The 25,375-nt window shown below is 46.0% G+C and overlaps 1 protein-coding gene across 2 annotated transcripts in view; it reads right to left on the bottom strand.

Annotated features, from left to right (window-relative positions):
• Positions 1 to 17,210, bottom strand: part of ANOS1 (anosmin 1) — a 179,994-nt gene extending 162,784 nt beyond the window's left edge. Inside the window, exon 1 of one of the 2 annotated variants that reach the window (XM_027050598.2) lies at positions 16,885 to 17,210. In XM_027050598.2, coding sequence (XP_026906399.2) covers positions 16,885 to 17,208 — 324 coding nt within the window. In that variant the 5' untranslated portion in view covers positions 17,209 to 17,210. The remainder of the gene's footprint in view (positions 1 to 16,884) is intronic. The other variant, XM_027050597.2, reaches the window with a different exon arrangement.
• Between the last annotated feature and the right edge of the window lie 8,165 nt (positions 17,211 to 25,375).

The raw sequence follows: 25,375 nt of genomic DNA on the forward strand, positions 1-25,375 counted from the left end.
CATAGAAGACATCTGAATGTCATTCTCTATCCATAGAACTAAGCACTTCCAAAGAAATTTCAAAGGGTAACTTTTTAAAATTAAAAAAATTAGGGGTGCCTGGATAGCTCGGTTGGTTAAGTCTGACTCTTGATTTTGGCTCAGGTCATGATCTCACATTTCGTGGGTTTGAGCCCCACATCGGGTTTTGTGCTGACAGCTCAGAGCCTGGAACCTGCTTTGGATTCTGTGTCTCCCTCTCTCTCTGCTGCTCCCCTGCTCATGCTCTGTCTTTCTCTCTCAAAAATAAACATTAAAACATTTTAATTAAAAAATTAAATTAAAAAAATTTTAAATTACTTTTCTTAAAGAAATTTTAATTTTTTAGAGCAGTTTTAGGTTCATATCAAAATTACAAGAAAGGTGCAGAGATTTACCATACAACCTCTGCCCCCACACATGCACAGCCGCCCCTTATCAATACCCACCCCCAGAGGGTACACATGTTACTACCGATGTGCCTACGCCCACACATCTTATTTACCCGGAGCCCACAGCTTACATGAGCACTCACTCTTGTGTTGCATGTTCTATGGCTTTGAACAAATGTACAATGACATGTATCTACCATTATAGTATCATATAAGTAGTTTCACTACCCTAAAAATCCTCTGTGGTCACCCTGTTCATTCCCTCCCCTCAACCCCAACCCAAACACTTATCTGTTTACTGTCTCCTGAGTTTTGCTTTTTTAAGAATGTCATATAGTCGGAATCATAATATTGAGCCTTTTTCAGATTGGCTCCTTTCACTTAAGTAAGCATGTAACTTTCCTCCATGTCTTTTTGTGGCTTGCTAGCTAATTAAATTGTAGTGCTGAATAACATCCCGTTGTCTAGATGGACCACGGTTTATTTATCTATTCGCCTACTCAAGGACATCTTGGTTGCTTCCAAATTTTGGTAATTATAAAGATGTATACACATCCATGCACAAGTTTTTTTATAAACATGAGTCTTCAGCTCATCTGGGTCAATAGCAAGGAACACAACTGTTGGAGCAGATGATAAGTGTATGTTTAGGGGCTCCTGGCTGGTTTAGTTGCTTGAACATCTGACTCTTGATTTTGGCTCAGGTCATGATCCCGGAGTCGTGGGATTGAGCCCTGATCAGGCTCTGCACTAAGCAGGGAGCCTGGTTAAGACTCACTCACTCTCTCTCTCCCTCTCTCTCGGTTTCTCAAATTGAAAAAAAAAAAGAGTATGCTTAGCTTTTTGTTAAAAAACAAAATTTCACAAAGTAAATTTGAAGATGTAGTTGGCTCTATTAAGCAATTCATGAGCCCAAGCAACATCCCATCTGGTACGAGATGCTCTGAGGTGTTGCACAAAATGGAATGTTTCCCCGGAGGAAAAGAGTAGAGGAGGAAGTTGTTCAAGAAGAAAGGATTATTCCATCTTCTCTTTGTAGGGAAGGGAATAGGAGGGTTGTTATCATGCAGATTAGCTCACTAGAGCTGATCAGCAAATTTCAGGTCTACTGTTAAAAGGTCACATTCCTCAGATAGGTTGAAACTGTAATTAAGTCTTGCTTTGCTGTCCTGGATGGCAAATGACTTCCATTTTGGGCTGTTTCTTTTTCTTTCTTTTTTTTTTTTAAACAAAAATGGCCAACCTGTCTTCCAAAATGGCTGCGCCATTTTCCATTCCCTCCAGCAGTGAACGTGAGTTCCTGAGGCTCCACATCGTCACCAGCATTTGGTGGTGTCCAAATTCCAGATCTGGGCCATTCGGACAGGCATGTGGTGGTATCTTGTTTTTTAATGTGACTTTTCCCAATGACATGTGACATAGAGCCTCTTTTCACAAGCTTGTTTGCCACCTGCATATTTTGTCTGGTGAAGTCTTTGGCCCATCTATAAATCGGGTGTTTAAATTACTTTTTTCTGGCTCTCAGACCACACTGTGAAGTGCCCAGGATCAAGGGCGTACGTGTTCTTTATTTCTGAGTCCCAAGATCTTCAGCACAAGACACTTATTTGGTGCCTAACACATCTTCACAACAGCCAACATTTCTGGAGAGCTAACTATATGAGAGATTCCGCTCTAACTAAACTCCCATCAGAGCAGAACCCAGTGAAACAGTACTCACCGCCAACCTCGTCATGGGTGAGGAGACTGAGCCAATGGAGGTTAAAGGGTCTCAAAGAAGGTTCGGAGACAACAGTTCTTGAAAAGGAGAAGTGGTTTACTTGCAGAGAAATTCCCAGGGAATCAGACTTAAGGACCAGCTGGCAAAATTAAAACTTCTTATTTTTTTAAATTTTTTTTAATTTTTTTGAGAGAGAGAGACAGAGACAGAGCACAAGCAGGGGAAGGGCAGAGAGAGAGGAAAACACAGAATCGGAAGCAGGCTCCAGGGTCTGAGCCTTCAGCACAGAGCCCAACGCTGGTCTCAAACCCACAAATCATGAGATCATGCCCTGAGCCAAAGTCGGATGCTTAATCAACTGAGCCACCCAGGCTCCCCAAGATCTCATTCTTTTAAGTAATCTCTACACCCAACATGGGGCTCAAACACAACCCCAAAATCAAGAGTCACATGCTCTACCAACTGAGCCAGCCAGGCATCCTGTATGCAAACAAAATTTTAGCCCTAATTTCATGTGATTATTCAAAAAAGGAGTTTCCTGGTTTTTTTTCTTCTGAAATTGTGCAGTAAATAATGGAACTAGACTGTACAAATCTTGCTGTATTAAAAATAGGTTAAAAATATTATACAAGTCCATGGCTCCTGAATAACACAAAGATCAAAATACAAATGTATGTCTCTTATAACGTGGTCTCACCTCCACATACGTTTTCCAACAGTCAGTGTAACACTTCACAAGTGAATACATTCTGTCCAAAATTGTTTTAATTTCTCTGCAGCTGTGAGGACATTATCTCATAATTCCGGATACAAAAATGTGGAGACAACAACAGAGGAAAGATGTTCCTACTTTTTTTTTAGATCCCGGCCCAATGGGAATATAACTTCCCAGATGCAGGCCATTTCTGGAATGATCAGCAGATGAGTTTGGCTGTGCTGCTTTCAAAATGGTACAGCCAAGTGTCAACATAAAAAGAGAGAAGAAAGTGGGATGGACTGAAAGGGAGAATTCATCTCTATTCAGAGATGTCCTGGACAGTTCCATCAAACCTCTGCTGAGGACCTACTATGTCCAAGGAAATAAGAAAGGAAGTGCCACATAGATGAGATTGTTTTGAGGGGCTACAAATACCTCGAAACATGGAAGAGACAATGGAAAACAAAATGTGTTTACCTTCAAACCACGAGTACTTTAATGGTATGCAACATCTTATTTCTTGCACTTCCTGCACGCTGAAGACATTTAAAAGAATCACAGTTGGGGTGCCTGGGTGGCTCAGTTGGTTGAGCATCTGACCTCGGCTCAGGTCATGATCTCACAGTCCGTGAGTTCAAACCCCGTGTCGGGCTCTGTGCTGACAGCTCAGAGCCTGGAGCCTGCTTCCGATTCTGTGTCTCCCTCTCTGACCCTTCCCCATTCATGCTCTCTCTCTCTCTGTCTCAAAAATAAATAAACATTAAAAAAAATAATAATAATAAAATAAATAAAAGAATCAGTTACCAAAACACAGCAGGGCAACTTTTTTCTCCAACTCTTTTCTCCTTCTTTCAGGAACTAATCAGTGGCAATCTTATAATTAACTTAGCATTCTTATAATTAACAGACTTCAACTCTGGAAAGCAAGCCCCGACTTTACGTGGTGATGCAATCTGTAACTTTGCCTTTTCTTGAATCATCCGTATAGCAGGGCTGTTGGGCAAGACTGGTTTTCAACCCAGGGGCGTGGATGCCACTGGATCTCCATACGGCTGGGGTGGTGTTCTGCTCACTTCACCGCACACCTCTACGATGTGCCGATCACTGTTCGCTGGTGGAAATAGCCATCAGGCGAGAGATGAAACAGGAAGCAGGTCAAAAATGAGCAGCTTGCCGTGACGAACAGACAATGGAAATGTGAGTTATCTCACAAGAAACTGTTTGCATGGAGGTTTGTCAGGAAACATTTCCACATTTCCAAATGCAGGGGATATTATTATTATTATTATTATCTCCCATGACTGTAAAGGGTCTTGGTATTTGCATCCTACAGGGTCCACTCATCAGCTGGAAAGCAAGCAAAAGGCCCTGAAACGCCAGGCCCCCTGGCATATTTGGTTTCTCAGAACAGGACATGGAAACTCGTCCCGGACCCAGGACGACACATTAATATGAGGTGTGTAACCTCATCCGAACCTGTCCTGGCATCTTACGTTTCCATGACTCTTCGTCAATTTTGTTTCCAGCCCACAAACTCTAACAGGATACATCTCACAAGAGTGCCATTATTCCCAGTTGTATAGGCGTTTAAAGACAGGAGCGGAGACATTATTTCGGTCTAAAAAGAGCTGTCTCTCTCAATCATGTGTTACTAGAAAATTAACCAAGAGTTGATTCACTTACGTTGCATGAACCACTTTATACTAAAACCCAAACAGGAACACAGCGAATAGGTAAAAATCGCCTTTAACCCGAAAGCTTTATTTGTGTTTGCATTTAGACCTTCTCAACTGTTTCAGCCTTTGTTTTAGAGGAACTTGCCAGTAAGCAACCTCCCAACCAAGAATGGAACCTATCTGGTTTGTCTTTAGATAATAAGCACGTCACTTATATTAGAGGGAGTGAGGAACGCCAAAAATAATTTCGTGTGCTGCAAACTACGACTTACTGATGCATTGTAATATAGTGGGTTGAAGAAAGGTATAAACTGGAAATAAAATAAGGAGAAAACATCTCTGAAGTTCAAAGGTAAATGAATTCCCAATTTTCCTCTGGTCCCAAGCACTGGTACGATTAATGACATTTTTGGAAGGTGATGAATTACTTTGCAAAATTACTGTTTCTTATTTCATTAGAGGGAGTCCTATTTTCATTTCTGGACTCATAAAATTGTCACTTCTTTGGACATAATCAGACATTAGAGGTGAAATGATTAGATAGTAAATTAAGGGACATATGCATATGTGTTGGCTGAAGGTAACTTGAGATCCTGTGCAAACCAGTGAGGAAAACACACTTCCTCAAGACAGAGATACTCATCACCATACATTATATAATTTAAGCAGTGACCACTTAACCACCTTACCTTTCAAACTAGGAAGGCAAAAGATATGCAAAACAAAATTATAGATCTTTGAGGTCACTGTAACAGAATATTTTCTCACCTGGGCAGGATATTAACAACCGGGAGAGTAAAAAGCTTATGAAGTGACAAATGTTACTACAATTTAAAACAAAAAGGTAAACACAGTGTGAATTAAAAGTTTTTTTTTTAGCTTTCTTCCCCCCTCTTAATAGGCTATTTTTTCTCAGATTCCCCTCAGGATAGATTTGAGCACTTTGGGTATAAAAGAACCCCAATTTGTCACCATTTTCAAGTGCAGCCCTCCTCATTGTCCAATATTTATATCTTACAGAGATGCTGGAAAGAATCATAAAGAATAGGGGTGCCTTGGTGGCTCAGCCGAAGTGTCTGACTTTGGCTCAGGTCATGATCTCATGGTTTGTGGGTTTGAGCCCCACGTCAGGCTCTGTGCTGACAGCTCAGAGCCTGGAGCCTGCTTTGGATTCTGTGTCTCCCTTTCTCTCTGCCTCTCTCCCCTCACACGCTGTCTCTCAAAAAAATGAATAAACGTTAAAAAAAAATTTTAGAATCATAAAACACACACACACACACACACACACACACACACACAGTCTCCCAAAACAAAAACAAAAAGAAAGACAGCAAACACAGAAGGGACACTGAGTTCTTGGAAGGAGCTGTCACATACGTGCACAATTACCACTTGCAAACAGTGTGAACATGTCCCCGCACCACAGAGAAGTACAATGGCAGCTGGGAACCAAGAGCAAGGTCATGTCCGGAGACCTCTGTTATTCCCACACAGCAAACTCTAGGGCATCCAGGACCCCAGCTGTGGTCAAGATGTTTCTGCAAGGATCACAATAATTCTACTTGGTTGGACAAGTGTTAGTGGTGGTGGACAGAAACAAATTCCATTTATAGGAAAGAAAAAAAAAAACCTCTTCATCTAAGAAGTTAGGATTATGCATTAAACCAACATGTATGAAGATTTTAAATGATGCATGATTATAGTAGTTTCTTCACTTCATAACTCTTTGCAACTACTTGCTTCAGTGTTTCTCTCCCCCCTCGCCCCCCACCCCCCGCCGCCTTTCTCTAGCAGAAAATAATGCTTGTGAGAGCAGGAAGTACATCTCACTTATGCTGGGTCCCGCAAAACCTAAGATACTTGAAAGATGATGGTGTTTGACAGATTCTCACTGGTTGGAAGAAGGATCTGGATGGTTAAATGCACAGGGGATGGGTGTTGATGGACTGGTATTTTTTCAGGCTTTTCCTGTCATACCATTCATCTTTCAACTATCCACAACTGTATTCTTCTGTGATGCACTGGTGTCTCCAGGAGCCAACGAGAGAACGAGAAGTCTAGGGATATTTTCCCCCAAAACTCAGGTTCTCACTTATGTTATAGTTGATATTTCCACTCTGTCTTTTCTCCCTGTTAACATCCTGAGAAGCGGGGTCGTTCAGTATAAGTATTTGGGAATATGACAATTAGTGCTTGAGTTTCTGCTATGAAGCCTCGGTTCCCTCTCTTCCAGACCTTCAACTTTCTTATCTGTAAAAGAAAAATAACACTCCTGACCTCACAGAGTTGCTGTGGAGGTCAAACAGATATTTTATGTGAAACTACTTCGTCACCACCAGGACACTGTCAAATGCAATGCTAACTCTCTTCTAACCCGTGGCTCAGTAATTCAGAAGAGTTTCTTACTAGGGGTCCGCCCCCATGAATTGAGACTGGGGTCCTGTCGCAAGCTGCAGCATTATGGCGAGGAGACGGAATGGACAGCCTCCTTCTCTCGCCTTCTCATGCTTCTCCAGGGCTCTCTCTGAACGCTGCTGGCAAGATCTCACAAAGATCAAGTAAAGAAAAATCATTGTGTTTAGCGGTGTGGCCCATGGTTCAACCACAGCAACAAGAACCACGAAGAGCTGTACATACACGTGCGATGGCCTGGCCATGCTTTTAGCCTGTTCTGTAGAGCAAAGGACCTGAGCTTCGGTACAGTGACTAAGGACCAGTTCCCAAAGCCTGGCTGCTAGCTGAGAGCATGATACTGTATCTCGTCCATCAGAAGCACTGGGCGTCCCCAACGGACAGAGAAAACTGTCGGAAGACTCTGACTTTCCTCGTGTTGACTGCTCTGGGCTAGAAGAACACAGCGTTTGAGGTTTTGCCCAAGGGTCCTCTCCCCTAGGACACTTTCTCTAAAGGGAGACGCTCCTTCCTCACAGATCTCATACAAATAACTATCTTCACAGGCACTTGTGGACCAAAGTCTTAGCCACCACTAGACTAGAAGTTCCTCATAAGCCCTTCAAAGTCTCATCTTTGAAACTGCGGCAGCCTGTCCATAGTAGCCGAAATAAACCCAACTGATGAAAGCAGTGCTTTTTGGTTTTTAAAGGGAGAGACAGAATGAGCATCTACAGTCTGTGATTTACATTAAAATGAGCCATAACCTGGGTGGCTCAGTCGGTTAAGCATCCGACTTCAGCTGAGGTTGTGATCTCGTGGTTTGTGAGTTCTAGCCCCACATCAGGCTCTGTGCTGACAGTTCGGAGCCTGGGGCCTGCTTCCAATTCTGTGTGTGTCTCTCTCTCCTGGCCCCTCCTCTGCTCAGATTCTGTCCCTCCCCCCCCCTCAAAAATAAACATAAAAATTTTAAAATAAACATATTTCAACCATAAACACTGCTCCCATATTCCTTTCTTTACTTATTGGCTATCAATGATAACTACTTTTATCCAAGCTTCTCCACCATCAGGGAAAATGCCTCCCGTCACCATTTGGAACCAATGTGTGAAAGCTAAGGATAGAGATTGTATTCTAGGTCCTGGGGCATATGGTTCCCCGGTTGCTTGCTGAGTAAATCCAAAGCTGGTTGATACCCCAACTGATGAGTCCCCCTTGTCATCTTCCTAGATGTTCAGGAGGTACTGTGATTCATGATGTCCCCTCACCCCATCAACCATCCATTGACCATACAACTAATTCAAGCTTGCTTTAGCAGTGTCTACATTTCACAGGGACAGTGAAGGAGCATGATGTGTTTATGTATTGGGCTCAAGATCTGAAATCTTTATACTGAAATCATCAGGAGACATAAGCTAAATCCAAATAACAGAAAATGTTCTAAGTGCTTCTTCATTTATTTTTTATAATTTTTTATTTTGAGAAAGAGAGAGAAACAGAGACATGCAATCTGAAGCAGGCTCCAGGCTCTGTCCAATCTGAAAAACAACCGTGTTGAATGAGATCAGGTATCTCCGAAGGTAGGTGTCTGAGATTGGATTTCCTACAAGCAGTGGCTGGAAGGGGGCTTCCTGAATATATGATATATTGGGGGAAGCCCTCAGTGGAAAGGGAGGGAAGAGATCTCAGCTGGAGCCCTGCAGAAGCCTGGTCCCATGCAATGCTTTGGAGCATAAACTGTACCGAAAAGAGTTATTCCAGTGGGCAGGGGCTGGGCTCCTATGGCCTCCAGCAGTGAGCCAATGGCAAGATTCGCCCTCATTGAGGGAAGAGGATACGTTGCCTTGCTGGCAATACGGTGTCCATGGGCAGAAAGTTAGTCTCTAAGGGGAGCAGCTGTAAGCCATTAGCAGCTAGCTGATACAGGAGCTGGGGGTTAGGGAGGTGAGGGACAGAAGGTCACCAACAGCGTCTACCGAGAAGGAATAGGTGTCTATGACCTATTTTCAATATTTCAGAGAATCCAAAAGAAATTACACATTTTCCTAAGATGATGGTACGCAGATTAGTAAAAGGTCAGGAAGACGGCTTCATCAGCCAACTCTGTAGTGTGGGCGACTTCCTGCTGATCTGAAGCTTGAAAGAGTTAGGGGTATCTTTGATTAATGTAAAGAGGAAAAACTAGGTCATACCTAATAAATGCCATATGTACACAGACTGCACACTTTCACAACATGGAGCCCAAATACGTGAAGTAGAAATGTGCAAGACAGCGCTGGGACTCTGAAGGTCTGTGCGCTCAGGCAAGTCTTTCCAAAGATAAGTTCTGCGGTAATTCGCACAAGGGCATTGCAGTGGGGCATCTGCAGTGTTCCTTGTCCTGTTTTTCATAGATAAGATGTATTCTGATGATATCACATGCATCCCCAGCCCCCACCCTCAAAATTGTGTGAGAGGAGAACTCTCTAGAGCATTGCCAAGTTATGCAAAGAAACCTGTCCGTTTCTGAATTAATATAAGCAGAGCCCGCTGACTTTCATAAGTTTCTCTCCCTAACCGGAAAGTTTTGTTTTGTTTTTTAAAATATTTTTTTAAGTAATCTCTACACCCAGTGTGGGGCTTGAACTCACAACCCCAGGATCAAGAGTCCCACACTCCATGTACTGAGTCAGCCGGGCACCCCAACTACCTAACCCTATGGGTTTTTGGGTTTTTTTTTAATGTTTATTTTACTTTTGAGAGCAAGACAGAGACAGAACACGAGCAGGGGAGGGGCAGAGAGAGAGGAAGACACAGAATCTGAAACAGGTTCCAGGCTCTGAGCTGTCACCACAGAGCCCGACGTGGGGCTTGAACCCACAAACTGTGAGATCATGACCTCAGCCAAAGATGGACACTTAACCAACTGAGCCACCCAGGTGCTCCTAACCCTATGGTTTTACCCATTCACCGAAATGCACTAGAACAGGTTACACAATGGAATCTGGTGAATCCATTTCAAAGAAATCATAACCTCCTAACTTATGATTAAGTTTTTTACGTGGAAACACAGCAAAAACATTAACTTTTAACTCTTTAAGTTAGGCCTTCAAACACACATACATGCATACAGTATATCATCTGTTTATATGCACAAATATATATGTATACAATATAAACATATGAAACTATGTATTTCTTCTTTAATGGTACAGCGAACAAAGAAATGAGCAAGTCAATAAGTGTTCTTTAATATGTGTTTAAAATGCTCTATAACAGCCACAAGAAGAGAGACTTTTAAATCACATTCAGGGAGAAACACCAAATGAAAAACACAAACGTCCGCCATGATTAGCCCAATGTTTAGTTTGGTTAAATTCAGAAATTCTTAGAAACACAGCCAGAGATCCAAGGGACCCAGACCAGGAAATACAAAGGCCGGAGCTGAGGATGCCCTTTCTTCCTGGGGCCTCCCCAAATGCCTGGCCATTCTGCCTTAGAACTTAAAAATCACCTCAGGGCTAAGTAACACGCCAGGGCTGGGTATATTCACCACAGAAGTAGTCCTGCAAAGTCTGTGAGCCTCAGGCTGATTTGTGGCTCCTAAGGGTTTTTGATGTGATAATTGTTTGTTTACTTTTTCTTGGAGGAGAGGCTGGTCCTCTAAGTAGAATGAGCTAATCACTAGCTTAGTTCTTTCTTTTGCCAAAACAAACAGCTTCCAATTACTGCTAAGAGAAGCCTCTGATCTCTCTAATCAGCTACCTAAGCAAGCCTATCTGTGGTGCTTTATAGGGTGAATAATGTCCCATTAAACAAGAATCTCTTACCACTAATAAAACTCTAGACCCATTGGGCCATGCCTGCCAGCAACCTGCTACTTATCTTCCAACCAGAAGATGTGCTCCTTCCCTGAGCAGTGGCGAATTCTGGCAAAGGAAATAAATAAACACATCTTTCCTTCCTCCGTTGCACATGGCCTACTATTTGTCCTCAAGTCCTGTTCTCTTGAGCCTCCTCAGAGAAAATACAGGCACAGAAAAGAGCAGATTCCGGGTCTCCTCGTACTTAGTGAAATGACTGCCTTTTTTTTTTAATGTGAAATTTATTGTCAAATTGGTTTCCATACAACACCCAGTGTTCATCCCAACAGGTGACCTCCTCAGTGCCCATCACCCACCCTCCCCACCCTCCCACTCCCCATCAACCCTCAGTTTATTCTCAGTTTTTAAGAGTCTCTTATGGTTTGGCTCTCTCCTGCTCTTTTTTTTTTTTCCTTCCCCTGCCCCATGGTCTTCTGTTAAGTTTCTCAGGATCCACATAAGAGTGGCAACGTGGATGGAACTGGAGAGTGTTATGCTAAGTGAAATAAGTCATACAGAGAAAGAAATGACTCTATCTTTAAGGCCCTGAGGCTGAGTTCCATGGTTGCCACAACGAAGCAAAATCAGGGGAGGCAGGAGCGGTGTCTGCTCGGAATGTCCCAACTGCATAAGGGAGGGAGTCACTCTTAAGTTAAAGGAGACTCACCAGAAAAGAAAGCTTATTTCAGACACAATCTTCCCTCCTTTCTTCTTTATTATTTTAGTGAAGTTGAGGAAACAAGGGTAGAGGTTATTCCCAAGTGAATACGGATCAGCATCATACGCTGGAACGTTATGGAAAACCCTGTGAAGAATCCTCATGGCAAGTGGGCTTAAGCCCCGCCAAGGGTTCTGCACTCTTGAAATACAAAAGCCCAAACCAGGGCCGGCTTCACGGATCTATGAACAAGGCACGTGGCCCATGCTCAGGGGACCGGTGCCTGGGGTTTGATGCTCTGTGCTAACCATATTGAAATTTCGATGATTTTATCCTTGAGTTTGTGTTTCACATGAGCGGGCACAACAGTGAAGCTCATCCTGGAGGCGTGGAGCCTCAAATCACGCATGATCCTGCCTCCCAGTGCTCCTTCACCTTGTCAAAAAAGGTCCTCGGCTACCCACTCCCGTGTTCCCTGCACCCAGTCTTCTGCCCCCACCAACTCCTTGCCCCCAAATGACTGTCACACTCTGTCCCCTGCCATGACCTGGACAAGGGTCAAGGAGGGTTGATGTTGGGCATGCGTGCGCTGAAGTGTCCCAGAATCCAGTGTGGCTGCCCTCATATCACGCGAGAAGTACCACACTGGTGGGTGGGGTGGCCAGCCAGAGTCTAAGACACCCAAGGAGCAAGCCCATCCCAGGTGCAGGTATCTACTGCATCCAGCAAGGGGGTTGCAGTATACTTGGGGGTTGCCCATGTGCCGTGGTTGCAGCACTAGGAGAAGGAGACCCCTGGCCCAACTCCCAGAGGACAGCATCTAGAACAACGTGCAATGCAGTGGTCTAGAAGCTTGCAGAACAGGGTACCAAGAGGACCTGAGTAAGCATGTCCGCATCTGGCAGACCCCAGGTACCTGGGAAGGTCTACACACGTCCTGCAGATCCTCCTGTGAGATGCCCACTGGGCACACCCCATGTTGCACACTTGGCGGGGGAGGGGTTCTCTCTTGTCCCTTCCCTCCTTCCTGGGTCTGGCTTCTCCTTGTCCCTCTAGCCCATCCCAGGCACCCTCCAGGCATGAGTCAGGAACGACAAATTGTGAAATGCTGCTGATTTGGCAGACAAGTGACATGCTCCAATATTTGCACATAACAATGGCAGTGAATATAAAGATGAAGATTAAAATCCATACGAGTAACTTAACTTTTCAATTTTTCTTTACTGCAAATGACATTGAATAGCCAATTTGAAACACCATGACAAACTCAAAGAGCCACAGAAGGAAAAGTGTTTTATATTTTAGTTCCTTGAACAACACTCTTTTTTCTTGATATTTGAAATAATGGCCCATATGTTTTCATTTTGCACCGGGTCCCAAAAATTCGGTAGTCAGTCTTGAAGTAAATTAACCAACTAATCAAGCTGCCTGGGTGGCTCAGTCGGTGAAGCGTCCAACTCTTGGTTTCAGCTCAGGTCACGATCTCACAGTTTCATGAGTTTGAGCTCCACATGCACGGAGAGTGTGGAGCCTGCTTGGGATTCTCTCTCTCGCTCTCTCTGCCTCTCTCTGCCCCCCTGCCCCACTCACTCTGCCTCTCTCAAATAAATAAATTTTAAAAGTCTAAAAAACTTTAACCAACTAGCCAATAAAATCCTAAAAATAAGAATAAAACTGGGGTGCCTGGGTGGCTCATTCAGTTGAGCATCCAACTTCAGCTCAGGTCACAGTCTCGTAGTTGGTTCGAGCCCTGCATCAGGTTCTGTGTGCTGACAGCCTGGAACCTGGAGCCTGCTTAGGATTCTGTCTGTCTCTCTCTCTCTCTCTCTCAAAAGTAAACATTAAAGAAAATTATATGATATGTGCAAACCTGCAGTGTGCCCAGTGCCCAGTGCCCCGCACAGGGAGCCAAGGGCTGTGCCAGATAATTCCAGAAGTCCCCAGTCACCATTCCCGCCTGCATGGATCAGCACCGAGTCCCGGCGGGCTTCTGGGCCCGGGTGATAGCTACATGCCCGGCAGGTGATGCCCACCAGCACCGCAGAAGCGAAGGGACCAGGTGCACCCCATCTACCCAAGACCCTACGGCCTCATCACTTTCACAGGAGGCTGGAAAGTGTGTGGAATTGGGGCAGAGACCACACTCAATTGCAGCCTCCTGTGTGGGCCTGCTGCTCCATGGCAGTGCCCCCAGACGCTCCAAGTCTTTGTCTACACCATGAGTGCGGAGGCTGGGACCTTCCTAGCCCAGCCCTGGCAGCTCATGTCGTGGTTTCACGGTTTGTGAGTTTGAGCCCCGCGTCAGGCTCCATGCTGACAGTGCAGAGCCTGCTTGGGATTCTCTCTCCCTCTCTCTCTGCCCCTCTCCAGCTTGTGTGAACTTTCTCTCTCTCAAAAATAAATAAATAAACTTGAAAACATATAAATAAATAAGAGAAATGGATATTTGTGAATATGTTCTGTAGACCAGTCCTCTGCAGGCTCCTTCGCCTACTGCCTGTGGATCTCAGTAGCCTCACCTTTCCTTCCCTTGAATGGACTGTGCCCCTTCTCACTGTGTTGTTCACCTTGAGGGGGTCTTCAACTCTGTAGGGCTCTTGAGACCAGCCAGGGGGAAGCATTCACGGACTGCCTGCCCGTTTGCCATCAGAATGCATCTGTCTTACCTCCTCCTGGTGCTGACCAGGGAAAGGAAGCTTGAGGGGTAGAAAGTCAGCCTGTGCATTCTGTTGTGATGCAGTTTGTCAGGAAGATTTGCGAGTCTTCAACTTAGACACTTGGGCTTTGAGCCCCGACTCTGCCCACTGTCTAGCATCCTTGTAAGAACTAAATAGTGCTTGAAAAAGCACTGAACGTGTTTCCTGCAGCCGGCCCTGCAGAGTTGCTTCTCTGAACCTTTTTCTGGTTTCTCAAATTGAAAAATTAAAAAGCAGTTGATAGGATTGCATTCAAAACGTGCAGACACATTTAGGCCACAGTCAGATCTCCTCCATCTCTACAGTCAGCAGTGGAGGGCGCCTGGGTGGCTCAGCCGGTTAAGCGGCCGATTTTGGCTCAGGTCATGATCTCACGGTCCGTGAGTTCGAGCCCCGCGTCGGGCTCTGTGCTGACAGCTCAGAGCCTGGAGCCTGCTTCGGATTCTGTGCCTCCCTCTCTCTCTGCTCCTCCCCTGCTCGCGCGCGGTCTCTCTGTCTCAAAATAAATAAACACTAAAAAATTAAAAAAAAAAAGTCAGCAGTGGAGGGGCACCTGGCAGGAGCTGTTCCACAAGCCTCCTCCCAACCCGGCCTTTCCTGTTAACAAACAACACGTGCCCTGGAAGGAGCTGGAAGCAGCCTGACCTGCATCCTCCCCCAATTATTTAACAAGGGGGCAGGGACAGGGAGGCTCCAGGGCTTGTAAGGAGAGTGAGGTGCTGCCTTTTCAAATCTGAAGGAAGCTTAATCCGGGCAATTTAGGTAAATCAGATAGGCATTACCAGGTTAGGGTTAAACCTCCAAGCATGGCTTGGCAATGGATTGCAGAAACAGCAGCTATTAAGTCCTAACTGAGTAATTTGCAGCTTACCCCACCCCAGCTAATTAAAATGTAATCAGGATTGTCTGGCAATGTGTGTTCCGTCAGCAGCTTTTCTTCTGAAGAGAAATCATGCCAGCAGACCACAAGAAAAGCCTTTCACGGGAATTGGCTTGATCTAAACTGCTTCTTTAGCCGCTTAAACTGTAAAACAAATAAATTATAGCAACTGACAATTCAATTAGAAAGAAAGAAGGAAGGAACGAAAAGATACTCTTTCTCTCCAAGAATGGGTTGCTCTGTTTTGTTTTCTGGGGCGGATTAAACCGTAGTGTACGTCGCCTCTTGTCAGGAGAGGGGCTCTGGCAGGGCAGGGCGGTTTGGAAAACCAGGTGGCCGGGGAGGAGCCCTCTGCAGGATGTCCGCGTCGTGTCAGCGCGGAACAGGAGAACGCGGTTTTCCCTTCCTCCACAGAGACGGGAGGACCGCAGCGGCTGCCAGTTCCTCGGAACCCCACTACGTGTTGCACGAATGCGCACTCACGCACATGCACGCTTCGCGAGCGGGTGCGACCTCTGAGGATCCCAACTTTGAGTTCTGTGCGATTCGGCGCTAGGTTCCACTAGCTCTCGGACCACGAGGGACATCCCCCAGACTATGGAGATTCGTCCCAAACTCCACCGTCATTACAATCGCCTCCTCTCGCAGCTTAGTAGCCGGGGCCCCTTGGAAAGCCCCCTGTGGGAGGTGGCAGGGGCGCCCAGTTGATGTCCCAAGATCAGAGGGCTGATCTTGCAAAGATCCCGGGTCGCCTTCTGGCCTCCACAGCTTTCCTGAGGCAAGAAGGAAGGTAAAGCTTGGAACAGGTGAGCCGCTAAGGAGAGAGGCGGGAAGGCCGTGGAGAGAACGACGGCACACGAGAGAAATAAGGCGTCTGCGAGAATGATTTCAGACCGTGCGCACTCGTGTGTGTGCTGGGAACAGGAACAGGACGCGCCTCCGCAGAGTCGGCCAGCCGCGCAGATGCGTCCCCCGCACCCCGGGTTCCCACGCCGAGACCTGCGGGGACCCTTGCTACCGTGGCTCCCCGCAAGGGTCCCCGCAATCCACAGGCGTCAAAAGCGCGCTTCTCTGAACCTCCGACGTTCACCCTCATCCAAACGCACGCTCTCCCATCCTCCAGCAGAAGGTCCTACGGGGCCCGGGGGAGTCACCGACCCCGGGGCTCTGCTCGGAGCACCCAAACCCGGCCCTCCAAGTCCCGTGTCCCGTGCATCGCTTCCCTTACTCTGCACACTATCCGCTGGCAAGACGGAGAAGCTCCGGGGCTCCAAACTGGGGCGCGCACAGCGACCACCCCCACCCCACCCCTGCACCAACCCACACATTCTGGAACAGACGACTCGGCCCCAGCGCCCTGTCTGCGGCTCCAAGGGGGTGGGGGGGTGGGGGGGCGCCGCGAGCTCCCGGCCCGCGGATGATGAAAGCGGCGCTCAGAAGAGACAAAAGTGTCGGCCCGCGGGCACCTGCGGGGCTGGGCTGCCCGCGCGGGTCCCCGGGCGCGGCTGGGCGCGCCTCCCGGCCTCCCTCCCGGCGCCGGCGGCACCGAGGGCCCCGCCGCGCCCGGGACTTTGCGGGACTGGCCCGGAGCCCCGCGCGCGGAGGCGGGGGAAACTCACAAGCGCGCACACGCAGCCTCGGAATCTGCGCGGCGGCTCGCCCCGTCCCCAGACAGCGCCGCTCGTTTTCCGCCGGGAAAGGAGAGCTGGCAAGGATGCTGCAGTCTCCGGTTCCTTCGGAGGAGGCGGCTGGGGACGGGGGCTCGGCAGCCCCGCTTGGAAAGCCACGCCGAATCGGGACGGCGGGATCCGCGCGCCGAGCCCGGCCACAAGTTGGGGCGCCCAGGCCGGGAGGCAGGCGGCGCGCGCGCGCCCCCCGCCACGGCCCGCGGCGCCAGCGCGGCGGCTCCCGTACCTGGAAGTGGTGGAAGAAGGCGGACATGCGCGTGATCTGCAAGCTGAGGCACCTGGACGAGCAGCGCGCGCGCTGGACGCTCACGGCCGACAGGGACTCGTCCAGCCGCCGAGCGGCCGCGGCGCCGGGGCCGCCCGCCAGGCAGCCCCCGCAGGCCGCCAGCCAGAGGCAGAGGGTCAGGGCCGCGCCGGGCGCCCCGGGCACCATGGCTGCAGGTCGGGGGCGCGGGCGCCGGGCGCTGGCCGAGGCTCCCAGCTCCGCGCCGGGGCCGCACTGCCGGGGACACCTCGCGGCCGCCGCAACTCCGCTGGAAAGTTCAATCATTCAACTCCAGCCCCGCGCCTTCCCCGCCAACCTCCTCCCGGCTCGGCCTCGGGGGGCGGGGTGAGGGTGACAGGCGGCCGCGCCATTGGCTGCGAGCAAAGTGAGTGACAGGGGGGCCGGGCCGAGGGCCGTGGGCTGGTCTAACGGGCAGCGAGCCCCCGCGCTCAGAGGCTGGGCGGCGCGGACCCGGTCTCCCCCGTGCGTCCCGCTCTGGGTGGTCGGGCTCCCACGCAGGCTCTCCGGCAGTCCGCACTCCCCCCGCCCCCCACCATCCAGGTGATAAGCCGCAGGTGTGAGCAAGCCCGGGCCTGCGATGTAGCTGCCTTCTTGGAAAGGAGGGCCCGGGGACCCCCAAGGGCGTCCAACCGGCCCAAGGAAGGACGCAGCGCCTGGAACTTGGAGGCTTCCTCTCCAGCCTGTACCCCGGGTCCAGACTCCGCTCATACTTTCGCATATTCGAATTTCCTTTTTTTTAAAATTTTTTGTTGGTCCCAAATAGTGGAAAAGAACTAAGTAACAGAACTGAAATGGGCATTTCAGTGACATTTTCCTTCCTCTCCCTCCCTCCCCCATTCCTTCTTTCTTCCTCCCTTCTTCCTTCATTATAATGACCCGGGAACCCATGTGAGTACCTAGCAAGTGACATTTGTTAGACAACAGCCCCACACTCGCTGTTTCCTTGGGCGTCTGTTTTCCTGGTAAGCGCTACTCTCCCAGTGTGGCGATTCCAAACAGAAATCTTTCCCAAACCCTTCCCCATGTATCCGTCCCAAGCCTCTTGGTTCAGCCTTTGTAGCAGGAAACTGCAGCCCCCTATTTCTTGCCATCTTTCCCCGTGCTCTCTCAGCACACATATTCTCTGTCCCCAGAGAGGGCCGTGCCGCAGAAAGAGCTGGGGGCGCAACCGTAAGACACTACCTGGAACAGAGTTTGTGCTTCCCCGAGCTCCATGGGGAAGGGACAGCGCTCAGTCTCCTGGCTTGCAGAAGCCCCGAGAGAGGGCCGAGATGGGATCCTGCAGGCTGTGCTTGAGGCATGGGGATATTTATTTAACAGGACTGAGTCCAAAAGAGCCATGCACACCCCTCTTCAGGTGCAGACCACCTGACTGACGTCCCTGTGCCCTGACGGCTCCACATGCTGTACAGAATGGCACTCACACGTTCTAAACCCTAGGGCCTCCATCGGCTCCCAACTAAGCACAGAGAGGGTCTATCTGGAGGCACTCACCTGCCCAAAGATACATCACAAAGTCTGATTCCTCTTCACCTAAAGCTTAGACTCTTTCCAGTATCCGACCTTCCCTCCCCACCCCTACCCCATTCTTCTGCACATTCTCCACTCTGTGATTCTGAGCTCTTCCTGCTAAATTATACTGACAGCCATCTACAGTTATCCTACTATACCTATGATTCTTTTTCAAGTACATCACTTTTTTTTTTAATGTTTATTCACTTTTGAGAGAGAAAGAGCAGGGGAGGAGCGGAGGGGGAGGGACAGAAGATCCAAAGTGGGCTCTGCACTGACAGCAGTGAGCCCAATGCAGGGCTCCAACTCAGAACCATGAGATCATGACCTGAGCCAAAATCAAAAGTCAGATGCCTAATGGACTGAGCCACCCAGGCACCCCTCAAGTACAGCATCTTCTGTGTATATTTCTTCACATAGTTAAGTCAGCAAGGCCAATACAATTCACTGCTTAGTGTGTTTCTCAATGAATTTTTTAAATGTTGTTTATTTATTTATTTGACAGAGAGAGCAGGGGAGGGGACAGAAACAGAAAGAGGGAGAGAATCTCAAGCAGGCTCCATGCTGTCAAGCCCGATGCAGGGCTTGAACTCACGAACCACGAGATCATAACCTGAGCCTAAATCAAGAGCCACCCTGGTACTTAGTCGACTGAGCCACCCTGGTACCCCTCTCAATGCATGTTTGAAAATCAGGGAATTCAAAAGTTTCTGTAGGAAGAAGTGACTTCGTGGGTGTGCACCCTGCACAACCGTACAGAGCCCCACCTTAGAAGGAGCCACACTTGGTTTAATGTTCTGTCACCATCTTGGTTTTAATTTCAAACAAGGTTTGAGTTGTGCAGCCAGCCCTATGTGTACGTTTCAGCATGACAATACTACCCTTGAGCAGGAAACGTTAAAAAATGTAGGCATGAGCTCAATGGTTTGTTTAAAAGATGCTCAGAAATGTGAATGGAAATCTTTCTCGAGTATGTTAAACACGTACTATTGACCAAGAGTAAAGAAGCTAACCTTGGCGACCCCAAACTGGAAGGTGTATACAGCCTCACAGCAGTGAATGGAGGTGTGTCGTGTGAATACAGGATTGTCCTCAAAATCATTTTCTCTGGGAATTGCTAAAAAAAATGTCCAAAAGCTGTGGCAGAGTATTTAACTTTTAAAGTTCAACAAATACCTGGTCTCCGTGGAGGCAAGGATATTATGCATGCCTACATTTTCTTATATCTTTGATTTATAGCTTTGCATGTCATATTATGAAATTTATATTCTAGAAAGTGAAATACGGACAAGCATGCTGAGCTTTTAAAAACAGCATTTAAATGTTCAAAGGGATCACTGTTGTTTTTTTTTTTAAGTGTGCTACTTATATGGTTTCCATAGCATATACATGTCCATGAATAAATGCATTTTATCATAAACCACAACAGAGAACATCTAGTTGGTTGAACAGAAAGCTTGGGATTAAACATATAAGGCCACCTTATGCATATGTTAAAATTATACTTGTGGTTATATTGCTTTCTTGTTTTAGAATTATCACAGACATCTTCTGTGGCTATGCTGGCCTTTTTTAATGTTATTCATTTTAATTTTAGTTTAAAGTAACTTTTAAAAGGAAAACATTTTGGTAAAGGCAGAATAACAGTTGTAATCTAACGTTTTTTATTCTGCATACATGTGCTCAATTTACTATGCATTTCACCCTGCAACTTGGCTGGTAGGAGCTCTCTAACGTTTTTTTTTTGGAAGTTTATTTATTTTGAGAGAGAGAGAGAAAGAGAGAGAGGAGAGAGAGAAACGGCTCGCAAACAAGGGAGGTGCAGAGAGAAAGGGAAAGAGAGAATCCCAACCAGCCTCTGTGCTATCAGAACCCAATGTGAGGCTTGAACTTGTGAACTGGGAGATCATGGCTTGAGCCAAGCTCAAAAGTTGCATGCTTAACCGAGTGAAGCCACCCAGATGCCCCAGCAAGCTGTCTAACTTTTGATAGGACTGGTTAAGCTCTGTACGTTCATGAAGATCCACTACATGAGAGGAGAGCCATTACTGCATAGAAGGAATGATGGACAGATGGATGGGTCAAAATCGTCCAGCTACATTGGTAAGAAAGAACTTAGCATGCCTTTCCTCAAATTCAACTTGAGCCCTCCAGTCTGAATTTGGAGAATAAATGAAACTTATATTGACTTCGGTTTGACTTTATATTCACAAAATATCCATCCAGCAAGGACAGTGGAAAAGGGTCTTAACTATTTCTATCTATGTGAACAGCGACCAACTGTGTGACCCGTCTTGGTCAGGTTCTAGAAGAAACACACAAACAAGCCCCTCATTCACAGTTTCCAAAAAGTTAGCTATGCTCTTCCTTGAAATTTATTTAGGTTATTAGTTTCTTCTTCTTTACCCCTTCCTTCCTTCCTTTCTTCTTCTCCTTCTCCTTCTTTTTTTTTTCCTTTTTTTTTTTTTAACAGAGAATCAGAACCCCCTGGGAAGCTTGCTAACCGTATACTCCAACACTGGGGTAGGGCACTGGAATCTCAACTGTTTTTTTTTTTCTTAATGTCTATTCATTTTTGAGAAAGAGAGAGAGACAAAGAGCATGAGTCAGGGAGGGGCAGAGAAAGAGGGAGACACAGAATCCAAAGCAGGTTCCAGGCTCCAAGCTGTCAGCACGGAGCCTGATGTGGGGCTCAGACACACGAATCATGAAATCATAACCTGAGCTGAAGTTGTATGCTTAACCGACTGAGCCACCCACGTGCCCATGAAGCTTTGATTTCAATAACATCTATGGCTTTGTTATTTTTTAAGGTAACTTTTTTTAGGTATACATATTGATATGTATTGGACATATAAATCTCTTTCTTAATAATCACATGGCTCTACTTTTTCCAGTACATTCCAGAGGAACAACATACTGTTAGACTCATTTTTTTCAGACTAGCAGCTTGTCTTTTCAAAAACTTCCCAGCTGCACTTGATAGGCGTAAGCTATAAAGGAAACAAGCATAATCTTTCTCTGATATGCCCCTCCTGAAAAAGCAAATAGAGAACTCACTCTAAAATTGGGGAAGACCAATACTTCAATTTGATGCCATTTATGAGGCCCCCCATCATTGGTTTTAAGTTCTAAGGGACAATGAAGTGAGGGGAGGGAACTCACATATGAGTTTAATTGCCTTCATTGATGATGTAATAACATGCACCTTGTCTCAGAAACTGCAATTGACTTCTGGAAAGGAAAATGTGAGAAAACCGAGAAATAGGCCTTGTTAGACTCATTCTCACATCTACATTTGCAGGCTAAGTCCTCACAATTTTGGTAACAGGACTCTTCTAGATTCTTCCTTAACTGTGTTTTCCTTCTTCTCCAGACTTTATCCCTTCTGCTTAGCTCGGAACTGCATGATCCAGGGGATACCAAGAGCTCTGCAGAGGAAAAGATAGTGACATGGGCAGCGTGGGATGCCGTTAAAAACTGAATGGATAAATATCAGATTTCCACCTTTTGTAATACGATTTCAGGCAAGAATGGGTTGAACCTCTGTGGTACTGTTTGCTGCCCTGGTCCCTGATGGCCAATTCCATCCTTTTGCAAATGAAAATAACTTTTTGCGTAGGGCCATTGGATATACTATGCTTTGCAGAAAAAGACACATTCAGTTGCAATCATCTGTGGGTGTTGTTTTTTTTTTTTTTTTTAATTATCGCACAATGTAGATATCCCATTGGGGATAAATTAGCATATGACACATTTCTTCTTAGGCAAGATTATAAAAATTCAGTTATTGCATATACAGGTTTGAAGGTACTAATTCTATTAATTACCTAAACTGCTTTTGGTTTTGTGCAGTTGAAGAATAGTTTAATGAGACTTCTAAAATTTGGGGACAAAATATACAAAAGGATTATCACATAACATGATTTCAAGCTACTACGTCTTTACCCGAGTTTGCCTTCCCTCAGCCCTCCTTTCCCCCAAAGTCACCATCAATCTATCAAGTAGTATTAAGTTTGGTACCCGTTATGTAGGCATGTGAAGAGCCTATTCAGTCATTACTAAAATTAAAATAACCACTAAAAAATAAAATGTGTGCATTTTCATGCCTCAAGGATCAATTGTATGGTGACTGTGACATTCAACTGTGAATGCTTTTTCCCTCCCTGCACCTACCACCGGAAGTTTTTAGCTTTAGCACATTTAATGGCCTCTGCTGGTTTTATTGTCTTACTGAGCATAGTGCCTGCTGCACCATGCGGTTTGGAAACCATGGGGTTTGGAAAACGAGTGTTTTCAAAGGATGTTCAAAGCCAGTAAAGCTGAAATCTTGTCCCAGTGACCAGGCAATGGACTGATTTTAGCCTAATTCTAACATCATCTCATATATAAGCAGTGGATATTGAAAAACATACAGATAGCCATGAAGTGTGTGCTACTTAACAGTCAAATGCAGGAGACCATTGAAAATATAAAGAGTAACTTGTGTATCTCTGGCTCTAGACATGAACAAAACATGACTGGTTTGCCGCCAAACTTCTATTTTCAGAAGCAGAAGCCATTACAAGAAATTAAATTTATATCATTTTTACTAAATCTTTAATGATATAACTTTAAAAACCTCATTTTTCCTCTTCCGACTGGCCTAGTTATCATGTGAAATAATGAATTTTCCAGTAAAATTCATACTTAAAATTGTGTAAAATCACACTTTTTTAAGCTTTCATGAAAGGAAGTTCAAATAAACAATCATACTTTATTCTGTCCTGTTCATGAAAAGAAACCTATGTATTCTGTTTAAAGACATTAGTGGGTTTTTCTTCTTTGATCTTTCAAGCCCATTGAAATTTACATTGAGCCATTGTAAAGACCATAGATTTGGAGAGCTCTGAAAATTGAAAAAGGCAGCTTTCAACAGGAAACAGCGCCACACGCTGGCCACATTCATAAAATGCGGCCACAGTCCTTCATCTGTGATAACCTACTATTATTAGGACTAAATGGTCAACTCTAGAGCATGAACCTCACTGGGAAAATCATGCAATGTTCTCAGTTAATACCAACTAGATTCATTGTAGTGTGGATTTAAAACAGGAAGACCTTCCTGTATAAATGCAGTCACGCTGAACTAAATGATAGGAATGAGTACTGTAGTCTTCAAATGAATTTTTTCTTAGCTTCTAAACACTTTTCAGCCTCTTCACTACAACACTGAATGACAATGGCCGACTGCGTGTGTGAGTTGCATTCAAAGAAGCTTCTGTTGAGAACACCTTTGCAACTTACACACTGCTTGCTTCTTAAGATTCACAAAATACCATGGGACGCCTGAGAAGCTCAGTCAGATCTGACACTTGATCTCAGCTGAGGTCATGATCTCACAGCCTGAGGGTTGGAGCCCTGCATCGGGCTCTGCATTGATGGCACAGAGCCTGCTTAGGCTTCTATCTCCTTAACTCTGCCCCTCCCCTGCTTGTGCTCTGTGTCTCTCTCAAGATAAATAAATAAACTCTTAAAAAAGAGATTCACAAAATATGAGAATATATGAATAAAATTCACCCCCAGTGGAAACTAATGCAAAGAAAATTGACAAGCTTTATCTACCGTGTCAGCAAAAACAACGAAGACCAAAGAAATGCCTTTCAATGCTCACGGACCACCTTAGACAAGATGAACCAAGAGTCAAGGGATTAAGATAAACACATTTAAGAACAAGAGAGAAGTACTGTGTCACCCTGGCAACATGTGAATTGATGAATGAAGAAGCTAAGGCATGAGTTGGTACACCTCTGCATCCTCAGGGGTTTGGGAGAAAACAGCATCCCTTAGGACTGAAACAGAACAAAAACAAAAACAAAGTTTTGGTTCACTTCTGGGATTTTTCTACAGTGGCTATCTGGCTCCAGCTGGAGAATATTCTGCTCTCTAATTGAATTTTGGGCACTTCAAGGAATTAGAAATCAAAGGTCATTCCCTTCCCTCCTCTTCTCCGTGCTGGTGCTTCTGGAGTTGCTAAGGCCCACCCCTTCCTCACACACTCACACACCCTTCCACACAAAATGTTGCCTTCGAGTTCCAGAGAAGGCCTGCCAAGGCCAGGACTCCCTTTGCTCTCTTTCCTCAGCAATCTGTGTTTCCTGGAGCACAGATGGACAACAGGCATCAAAGATGGTAACTGCAATTGTCCTGTTGCTTCCGTGGGATTCCGAGTGGGAATGTTTTTCCCATGGTCCTTCTGGACACTGCACCATGTAGAGAAAGTACTCAGTGACACTGTCACAACTTCTCTGTTCAATAAGAACTTAGGTGAAGGAGCCAGCCTGTGTTCAACCCCTTTCTTTTTCTTCCGCCACACACAATTCTTGGCTACTATTCTGGATGATGATAGTTGGGTAGCATTCATCTGTGAGAAATGTTTATCTTCAACATCTTGATATTCATAATATTTCTCAATCTGTGTGAGGACCGTGTTAGCGGAGATGTTCAGTTGAGGGCATCATACAGGCTGACATGTTCCTGCATCATGGATACGTAATAAGCCAGAGAATGTACAAGACCAGAGCTGGCTCACTCACATCAGCAGTTGTCACTACAGAAATTACTGCTTCCTGGCCTTATGCACCATGGAAGAAACGAAGAGAAATAAGGCTTTTCCTGTTTTCGAAGAATAAGGTGCACATTTTTTATTGTTTATTTAATACCAAAGACTGTTTGCCCGAGATGGAGGTTTTGTCCCCGCTGCCACCACCACCGATCAAGGGACATTATAACTAGATCTGCAAACATGTTTAAATTATGACTTTATCATAATTGCCTACTCAGATCCTAAGGGATTATATAAGAAATGATACCATTTGAAGACCAGAAGAGTGAAGAACACTATTTTGGAATCACCCCAGTGTTGAATTTGGAATCCCCC

Source organism: Acinonyx jubatus, chromosome X (genome assembly GCF_027475565.1).
Source record: "Acinonyx jubatus isolate Ajub_Pintada_27869175 chromosome X, VMU_Ajub_asm_v1.0, whole genome shotgun sequence".
NCBI lineage: Eukaryota > Metazoa > Chordata > Mammalia > Carnivora > Felidae > Acinonyx > Acinonyx jubatus.